The sequence below is a fragment of the Cucurbita pepo genome, chromosome 18 (genome assembly GCF_057944985.1).
Source record: "Cucurbita pepo subsp. pepo isolate OVF chromosome 18, ASM5794498v1, whole genome shotgun sequence".
NCBI lineage: Eukaryota > Viridiplantae > Streptophyta > Magnoliopsida > Cucurbitales > Cucurbitaceae > Cucurbita > Cucurbita pepo.
The window spans coordinates 1195621-1205788 of record NC_141815.1 but is presented as its reverse complement, the minus strand read 5'-3'; the positions used below and the strand labels follow the sequence as shown (position 1 = coordinate 1205788).

At 37.0% G+C, this 10168-nt stretch overlaps 1 protein-coding gene across 1 annotated transcript; it reads left to right on the top strand.

Moving 5' to 3' along the window:
• Positions 1 to 2717: 2717 nt before the first annotated feature.
• On the top strand, positions 2718 to 8934 carry LOC111779956 (E3 ubiquitin-protein ligase RFI2-like). The gene is made up of 6 exons (XM_023660178.2): positions 2718 to 3125; positions 3345 to 3514; positions 4726 to 4784; positions 7214 to 7239; positions 7335 to 7716; positions 7987 to 8934. The coding sequence occupies exons 1-6, from the start codon at positions 2945 to 2947 to the stop codon at positions 8459 to 8461; spliced, it is 1293 nt and encodes a 430-aa protein (XP_023515946.2). The 5' UTR covers positions 2718 to 2944; the 3' UTR covers positions 8462 to 8934.
• The last annotated feature ends 1234 nt before the right edge of the window (positions 8935 to 10168 follow it).

The window sequence follows — 10168 nt, the reverse complement described above, 5'->3', positions numbered from 1 at the left end:
TCTTAAACTCTCGGGTAAAGCTTTATGTCATTATATATACACCTTACTTAAAACGTTAGGTCGTTTCAAGGTCGTTTGGACCTTGGAAATGGCTTACAGTTATCTTCGGGACATTTTGGTTATTTTACCGGTTATTTTACCTAAAATCCTTGATTCAACCCCTAAATGTGGTCTAATGAAAAGAGACCGTACATAAAATCTTAGGTCATTTTCAATTCATTTGATTTGTAAACCAATGTTTAGGCATGTAGGGGCATTTTGGTCATTTTGTATTTATCTTTGGTTTCAACCCCTAAACGAGCTCTAATTACTACTAAACTTCATACATAGCCTTAATATATTACCTTAGGCCTTTTTTTAAATATCATGTCATTTAGAGGCCATCTAGGTCGTTAACCGACTTTACATTACTATCGAAAAATTATGGTCATTTTATGCTATTATTTGGTTTAGTTACTTAACCTCGTCCAATGACAATCAAATTATATATATATATATATATATGTTTAACATATCATATTATACTCAGAATTGAAATTTCATAAGCAGCGGAGTTCATTAAGTGAGTTATTTTAACGTTATTTAATTTGAGAGAGAATTGAGGTTTGAGTCCTTAACTTACCCTTAATTTTAGAGAAAAGCCATCATTTTTTTAATTGGTTGAGACATTAATTTTTCTAATTGTTTGAGACATTCTAGATACTTTCTAGCCTCAATTACTTCGTGACATCTCTTCATCGTCTTCTCCTCGAACTAAAGAAATACTTTTCGAAGGACGAGTTTGTGTGGATACGTAGTTTCATTCCTATTTTTCCACCCGATTTTGGAGTTTATTGGACAACTCGATATAGAGGTTTTTAGCTCTCTATCTCTTCATGAAAAATCTCCTTCTGATCGACACTAAACTGAAATTTAAATTGAATTTAAAAGATTGTGGATGAAGAATTGGGAGTTTTTTCAAATTTATCAAATAATGAACCTAACTAGTGTCGGATTTATGCGGTTAAGTCTTATAATTATTTTTTTTATTTTTTTATTTACAATTTAATAATTTTAAAAACGGACGAGAATCATGTTGAGGTAATATCCTAAATGATCTATAATATATGGATAAGGTTGGGTGTCTCCAGTAACACTATACAACCCACTCTGTAATTTTTAATGATCTGATACAAATTGTTGATGTGGAGGTGTGAGTATTCTATACAATAGATTGTATAAGATTAGACCAAGAAATATTTAATTAAGTGCTTATTTCGGGACTTGAACCATCAGCACCCTCTCATTTCATCAGGAGAGACTTGGTTTATAATTAGATCATAAATAAATTGTTTAAGAATTTGTGGTACTTACCTAAATAAAATAAAACGGCTTTTTGACGCAATTGTAATTATAAACAACTGATGAATAGTTGACTTATTTGTAATGATTATATCACTAATATAACTTATCTAATCCAACCTAGGTCTATAAATGGATTAATTAAAATTTTTAATTATGCATAAAAATCCTATAGAAAATATATTTATTATATTTGATACCGTAAATATTAAAATAATTAATATAAATAAATTTTCACAACCCAACGTAACCCAACTCGGTTCTGTTCGGGTTGGGTTGTCGGATTGTTAAAAAAAATTATTTTTTAAAAAAGTTTTATTTATCGACAATTTATAATTATTCAGATACAATCTTAGATAAAAAATAATTAAAAGTTCACAAATCAATTTATAATTATTCAAAAAAAAAAAACAATTTCAATTAAAAACAAGATGCGAATATTATATAACATAGTTCAACATCGTTATAAAACTAAAAATAACTCAAATATAAAAATGATAAGAATAGACCATAAAATTAAAAAAATAATAAAAATAATTAATTCAATATTATATAATAATAATAATAATAATAATAATAATAAAAATATTATATAAATATTTTAATTTTTATCTAAAAATAATGTATTTAATAGGCGTGGTAAATAGTTTAGGTTAGGACAAAGTACCAGTCAAACCTAAATAAATCGTTCTAACTTATAATCTACCCCAAATTTATAACAATAAAATTTTATTTGATGTGACATGAATTGAAATATCTTATGGTAATTTCAACCGCATTTTTTCACATTTTCGTTGAAATATATTGTATGATTGATGTCTATTGATTTAGTGTAAATATTACGTTATCTTGAGAACTCATATGTTTCCTATATTGTTGGAATAGTTTATTGATCGCATATTTATTATTTTATTTTAATTCTTAATAAAATAAAAAAGAATTTATTTAGTATATTCTTATAAATAAATAAAATAAATAAACCAAATATATATATATATTAATAAACTATAATAAAATAAATAAATATAACCTAATTTTTTATCCCACATAATTACCATTAATAAATAAATTAATTAAATTTAAGAAAAAAAAAGAAAAAAATAAATAAATTACGGCAGTCCATCAAAATTTAGGGAGCTGATATTATTCTCTCTACCAATAACCAATCGGACGGTCCACATGAATAACCAATCGGACCGTCAACATTTAAGATAAAATATATAGTTTTTTTTTTTTTTTTTTTTTTTTTCCGTCAACATTTAAGATAAAATATATAGTTTTTTTTTTTTTTTTTTTTTTTTTTTTTTTTTTTTTTTTTTTTTTTCATCCCCAAATCCTTTTTCCTCTTTTTATGTATATTTGTCTGAGGGAGAAACTTACATCTTTGTTCTTCAGAAATTCTCTCTGTTTGTTCTTCACCTCTTGTTTTTTCTTGCTTTTGGTTGAAGGAAAACTTTTTTTTTTAACTCTGCTTCGATTTTTGTAGCAATTTCCCCCTTGGCTGCAACTTGATTTGTGATTTTGGGAACGATTGTTTGTTTTGTTTTTTTGTTTTGTTCTTCGATTGGCTGATTAGGGTTTTTAGATTTGTGATTTTCTTCACATGGGATTGGGTAACGACGACGATGCGGTGGCTGAAGATGGCGATTATGGCGATGGAGGATGTGGTGCCGGTGGTGGAAAGTCTTTTGGTTCGGTCGCCTGCTCGATCTGTCTCGATGTCGTTGCCGATTCTGGCGATAGATCTTGGGCTAAGCTTCAATGTGGCCATCAATTTCATCTTGGTTAGTTTCCATCTTCTAATCCCCTCTGATTCTTTAAATTTTTCTCAGATTAGATTCGTGTTTGGTGTTCTTCAATTTTGTTGGGATTTAATGCTAGATTTTGTGTTCTTGTGATTTTAGATCTGTTCATAATTTCGAAGTTGGTGCGAAAACGAGATGGTTTAGATACAAAATATTTCATGGTTCGTTCTTGATTGTGTTTCTTTTACTTTTGTTTAGATTGCATTGGTTCAGCGTTCAACATTAAGGGAGCAATGCAATGCCCCAATTGCCGGAAGATTGAAAAAGGTCAATGGCTTTATGCTAATGGCTGTAGGTCGTTTCCAGATTTTAGTATGGATGATTGGACGCACGAAGAAGATCTTTATGATCTAAGCTATTCGGAAATGGTAAGCGATTATCTTTCATGGATTGGTATGTGTATTGTTATGTGTGTCGATCGTAATTCTCGATCACTAGGGTATCCAGTAAAGAAGAAGACGAAGTTAAATGAACCGGGAAGCGATATCTGTGATGAAAATGCTTCGTTTCGCTTTGAAACGTGTTCTTCAACTTCCCCTTCATAGATAAAACATTTGATAACTTTCAACTCTAGGAGATTTTTTTTCAATAAATGGATATGTTCTTGCGTTAATCGACATTCCACTCGGGTAAACAAGATGACTTCTTCATCTGTTTGGTATGGCACATATATCCAAACATTGCCTAGGTTCACCTACTCGAAAACTTTATAACTTTGTCAAGAAAGTTCGGAATTAAACCAAATTTGAGAGTGTTAATCGTGGAGAAGGAAAGGTTCTTTACTTATTCCCCTTGGGAGGATTAATTCTTCTGATTTCATTCGAAGGTCTTTAGCTGTCGTATTTGGTCCTTAATGATGTTTTTTGTTTTTAGTTTTAAAATTTTTTGGGAAAAAAAAAACGTTCAACATTTGTTACGGTGGTGCTCATATACTACTAGACTTATGAGATTTCCTTGGCTTTTAACTCGAGACTCACCCCAACCTGAGCATGCATAAGGCATATACTCTTAATCGAGAGGTCATAGGTTCAAAGCTCTCACCCCCAGATTGGGGAGGGAAACGAAACATTCTTATAAGGTGTGGAAACCTCTCCCTAGAAAGTGTGTTTTAAAAACCTTGAGGGGAAGCTCGAGGGGGAAAACCCAAAGAGGACAATATCTGCTAGCGATGGGGTTGGGTTGTTACAAAAAAAACTCTCTTGGGCATCGACGGTGATCGAGGAAATTCTCCTACATCCTTGTTTTGATGGTTCATGCAGGAAGATCTTTTCTATATAGTCTGTGGAGCACTCGACCGGTCTTTGTGGCCTTCTTAGGTAGTTTCGTATGTCATTATGAAAGCAAGTGTTGTTATTAAAATGGAGTCTATCGAGTGAGAGTAAATTATTTCCTTTATTGATTTGAAATGTGTTCGAGGCTGATGTTCATAAACTTCCATGTGCTATTAATTTCCGACACGTGGGTTTGTAATAAATTGTTTGTATATTTATCTTGCAGGAGTTCATATTCTAAATGGGTCAAAACTCATAGTATTTAAGTTTTTTACACCAATTTTTTATTGCAATTTGGTTCGCTGCAGGCCTTCGGAGTTCAATGGTGTCCTTTTGGCAGCTTAACTCGACTCCCTTCTTCGTTTGAGTAAGTTTTGATTTACTCGTACGATCAAAGATAATTGATGCTCCAGTTCTTAAGTTGATGTCTTCTTTCTTGGTTCTGTTCATGTTCTATGAATTGGTTTTGATTTTTATCTATATAGGGAGAGAAATTAAGTCGTTTCCTTCTAAATGCTGAGACACCCGTTTGAGTTATGAAAACGTATGAACATGCTTTCCGATAAGAGATGCAAGAAAAGAAACTGATCTCATCGAGAAATATAAGAGCTTGAATAGTTACATGATTTTAGTAAATAGAATTAAATGCACGTGTGTGCGTGGTGACCAAATGGGTGTTTTTTTATGTGGGTGACGTCGTCTTTTGTAGCTCCCTGGTAAATTCTGTTCATAACTGCCATATCTGCATTACAGTTCACGTTCTGTCGTTCTGCTGCTCGTTTTTTTCTTTTCTCCTTTTTCCTCGAGTACGAAAAATATACTTTCGTTGATGTGAATAGTTACTACCCAGGAGTTACAGAAAAGGCCAATTGGAAGAAATGTTATTAAGTTCTCTGGACGGAAGGCTTCACGAGGAAGCGCCCCAAACAAACCATCCCATATTTCCTTCAAATCTCAAAATCTCTTGGAAAGTTTTATTCTGCTCATTCCAAGAAATGTGTGTGCAATGAGTTGGGGAGTGATATGTTCATGTTGAAGCTTTGAAGAAGTTTCCACTGAACATGGAGAGAGCAAGGGGAGCTTTAAAAACGACGATCCCCGTTCTTACAAATTATTACTGAGTATGCACCGGTTTAGTCGGAGGGCACAATTTGGACATTTAGGACTTTAGCGTTAGTGTCGAAACCGCCACCTTTAAGAAGTATAATGATGTGGAAGAACATTTGAGAGCGTGATAGTCATGATGGTGGATATGTATGGCGGATATAAGATATCGACTGGACTGAGAATAGGTCCTCGTTCGGGTAGACTATGCAAGAACAGTATAGTATGAACCTTTGGGTAGGCTATGCAAGAACAACAATAGTTGCACAATGTATGGTGGATTTTTATGGTTTGATCATTAGGTACTTCACTCGCGGACGACCCCCACACATTTCTCGTGAATGACGTTAAGGATCCATATCCATGTAATACTAGCCTCTTTTACTCCTGTCGATCCAAATTTTAGCTGTATCCTAGAATGTTCTTTACAGTTCCTAAGTTCTATACTTGATCCAGATGAGCATTCAATAGGCTAGGCGACGATACTCATTCGGGGTATCCGGGAGCTTCTGCTAGCTATTTGTATATAGAGAGAGGTGAAGAGAAGAAGGCCCTTGCTAATACCAACTAAGAAGGGAGATCGAATGGCTAAAAAATCGATGCTGCAGCTTGGATTGTTGTAGATTAAGTGGTTTCTCAACCTAGGGAATGACTGAACTTAAACGTTTGATGCGAGGAGGTGAGGAAATCACTTGTCAGGTCTACTCCTTTAGTAGCTCGGGATTCGTCTGCACCCATATAACGCTTCAAATGGTCTTTGTTTGAGCATTTCCCTTTCTTTGGTTGTTTCGTCCTTGTGAACCAGGACGACAGCCTCCTAAGATAGTGATAAGGTAACCCTAATCCTCAGCCCAACAATCTAAGCTTTTGTTGGAGCAAGAACCCTTGAATCAAAGAAATTAACACCTCCTCCTATAAAATTAAGATCAACAAAGAGATAAAGCTAGAATTAGATTATCTCTTAAAGATCAAAGATCTAGAAGCAAGATTTGGAACCTTGTTCTAAATTGAGTGACTCCATAATCGAACTTGATCAAGTCTTGATTGAATGGCTCAGATGCAATCTACTACAAGAATTGCATGAAACTTATAAATGACAAAAAATGATGCTCAAATTTCTAAGGGCGAAAGTCTCAATTTGAGAGCTAAATTTCATTACATGGTATTTTGCGGGTATTTATAGTCTATCCACAAAAGAAATATCGTACTCTTCAAATGCCCACTAAGGAAGTTAGTGGCCATGATGGGTGAATTACTCCCACTACCCTTTAATCTCCACAAAAATAGATGTTATGACCACTTGACAAGTAAATTCCCACCTTTTTCCACTACAAGAAATTATGGAATTAAAATAATAACACAAGTTTTCTAACAAATTATCCGTTAAGTGCTAGTTATAGCAACCTCATCCACTACTTCAACCGTGCAAATATTCACTTTCGAAGCTCCAAACAGTCCTTCCTCAATCGAATCAGCTTGTAACACATGAAATAACACGATTGAACTGAGTCTATCCAATTTTATCCAATTTTGTAAATAAAGAATGAACGCTTCTTGAATCTTCTTGGCCTTAAGTTACTTTCTTGATTTAACCTATTAAATAATGAAAGTCTCTTGCCGTTTTTTACTGTTGTGAAGTACAGAATCTTCCTACTCGATGTCTTGAATCTTTTTCCTTTTTTACTTTTCCAGGGATGGCGACTTTTCCTCGACTGCTTGTAAGACTTCCTTTCCCCGACCACCGTCGATCCTTTTCTTAGCTTCGGTTTGGGAAGGAACCGAATTTGACTGGGTTGATTATGTTGTGATGCAGATCATGACCTTTTGGGACAACATGCTATTTTTGCGGAGCATACGGCAGTATCGTCTGCCGCTCATCCTTGCCCGTATATCGCTTATTTCGGTCCTATTCATCCCTCATCGTCAAGTTCAAGCGCTTCTGAAGCTTCTAGTTTCAGCAGTCATTGGAATGGTCCATCAGTTCCCAGTGAAATGCCATCTTCATATGCATTTCCTGCTGTGGATCTTCATTACCAAAATTGGGAGCATCATTCACCGCCCTTTTCCACGATGAACAATCGTGTTGGTGCTGATCAGCCATCGGTTGCGTCCATTGCCCAAAGATCTGCTACTAGAGTCGGTTCCGAACTACCGAGATCCGGGAGTGTAATTCATCCCTTCCTCGTTGGTCATAGGTATGTCTAAACATAATTTTGTATGTAACCTGCAATTATTGCCTGCCTTGTTGTGGAATCACATTCCCAACCTTCAGTAGAAAAGGTTCTTTCCTTTTCTGTGGGTTGTAGGCAAGGAGGGATTCGAACCGAACACCCATGTTCATAGCTGTGCATACTATACTGTTTGCGTGTCGTACGAGTAGGACTTATTCTTGGTCTTGTTGCTCTTCTCTGAAACTGAATAATAATGGTGGCTTGTGAAACACGATCTTGTTTTGATTCGTGCAGTTCTGGTGCAAGGGTTGGGAGCTCAGTTGCTTCGTCGATGATTCCTCCCTATCCTGGCAGCAATGCACGTGCTCGTGACCGAGTTCAAGCTCTTCAAGCATATTATCAACAACAACCTAGCACTACTGGAACCATTCGCACACCTGCAATTTCTGGTGCCAGAAGATCGAGTAGTCACAGAGGGCTGTCACAAGCACCCATGGCTTCTTCATCTGAGCAACCCAATGGGTTTTACTTCTACTCATCAGCATCGGGGGGTCGTAATTTCCAACCAGAAAACGCCATACCGAATCGTTTTCACGCTTGGGAAAGAGATCACTTACCGTCTTTTGGGTTGAGCCAGATGGAGAGAGATCCATCAGGCTGGGGAGAAATCCATCAGGGTGCCGCCAGTGTTTCTGATCCCAGCATCAGGTCCAGCAACTTTCGACAAAGACATGGTACGGAGAGAACATCGTCACAAAACTGGTCATAGACCGACCAACCATCATTTACTTATCGTTTTCCGGTGAAGAAAAACTATCACTATGATGACTCGAAACTGAAAAATTTATGTAATGATTGAGATGATGATATGTAATGGCTGCCTGAGTCTTTGACGTGTCGATAGACTCTAGATGCTGTAAGAGCAGCCGATAAAAAAAAAAACGCTTGTTTCGGGCTGCCGATACGGTTAGTGTGATGGAGTTTCTTGAGTTTATCTGCCCTGGAGAGTATAGAATAACAGTATGAATTGGATGGGAAAGCTGAGATTTGTAGGTCCAAATGCTTCCTGTTCCATCCAGTTCATAAGATGTTGGGCTGATTTAGGTGCCTCCAGAGGGTGAGATTATTAAATTTGGTAAATGTGTTCTTGCAGTGATAGTTGAAAATATTCAGTGTTTATTTGTAAACAATCAGATGTGGTGGTTTCATGAGCATAGTCAAATGTGATTTATGTTTTATCAATTTCGTGTCGATTCATAGTATTGATTTGATTTAAGCTACTGAACTGTGTACGGAATTTAACACGTGAAAGAATAGTGAAATTCTTATTGTGATGTCTGCCGGTGGATCTGGGTCGTTACAAATGGTATTAGAGCCAGACAATGGACGATGTGTCAGTCTTCTCGCTGTTCCCTGAAAGGGGTAGACATGAGGCGGTGTGCTAGTAAGGACGCTGGGCCCCAAAGGGGGTTGATTTAGGTGTAGTCCCAGACGATGTGTCAGCCTTCTCGTTGTCACTTGAAGGGGGTAGACACGAGGCGGTATGCCAGTAAGAACGCTGGGCCCCAAAGGGGGTGGATTTGGGGGCAATCCCCAGATGATGTGTCAGCCTTCTCATTGTTCCCTGAAGGCGGTAGACACGAGGCGGTGTGCCAGTAAGGACACTGGGCCACAAAGGGGGTGGATTTGGGGGCGGTTCCACATCGATTGGAGGAAGGAAAGAGTGTCAGCGAGGATGCTAGGCCGCGAATGGGGGTGGATTGTGATATCCTACATTGGTCGGAGTGGAGAACAAACCACCATTTATAAGGGTGTGGAAACCTTCCCTTAGCAGAAGTGATTTAAAAGCCTTGAGTGAAGCTTGAAAGGGAAAGCCCAAAAAGGACAATGTCTGCTAATGGTGGGTCTACAAAAATGGTATTAGAGCCAGACACCGGACGATGTGTCAGCCTTCTCGCTGTTCCCTGAAGGGGGTAGACACGAGGCGGTGTGCCAGTAAGGACGCTGGCCCCAAAAGGGGGGGGGGGGGGGGGGTTGGTGGCAGTCCCACATCGATTGGAGAAAGAAACAAGTGCCAACGAGAACGCTGGGTCTCGAAAGGGGTGGATTGTGATGTCCCACATTGGTTGAGGAGGAGAACAAACCACCATTTATAAGGGTGTGGAAACCTTCCTCTAGCAGACACGTTTTAAAGCGTTGAAGGGAAGCCCGAAAGGGAAAGTCCAAAGAGGACAATATCCACTAGCGGTGGATTTGGGTCGTTACACTTATCTAAGAAGCGATATATATGTTTGATCAAATTTACGACTACGATAATAAAAATAGACCTATAACAAAAATTTTGAGCTAGCAAAGACCGGATCGTTACACTTATCTAAGAAGCGATATATATGTTTGATCAAATTTACGACTACGATAATAAAAATAGACCTATAACAAAAATTTTGAGCTAGCAAGAAGCTCGTACTAGGAAACT

Excerpts from the sequence above, each read along its gene's own strand:
- LOC111779956 (XM_023660178.2), top strand. The coding sequence starts at position 2,945 with ATGGGATTGGGTAACGACGACGATGCGGTGGCTGAAGATGGCGATTAT. Across the intron at positions 3,515-4,725 it reads ATCTAAGCTATTCGGAAATG|GCCTTCGGAGTTCAATGGTG; the intron begins GTAAGCGATTAT and ends GGTTCGCTGCAG. Across the intron at positions 7,240-7,334 it reads CGACTTTTCCTCGACTGCTT|ATCATGACCTTTTGGGACAA; the intron begins GTAAGACTTCCT and ends GTTGTGATGCAG.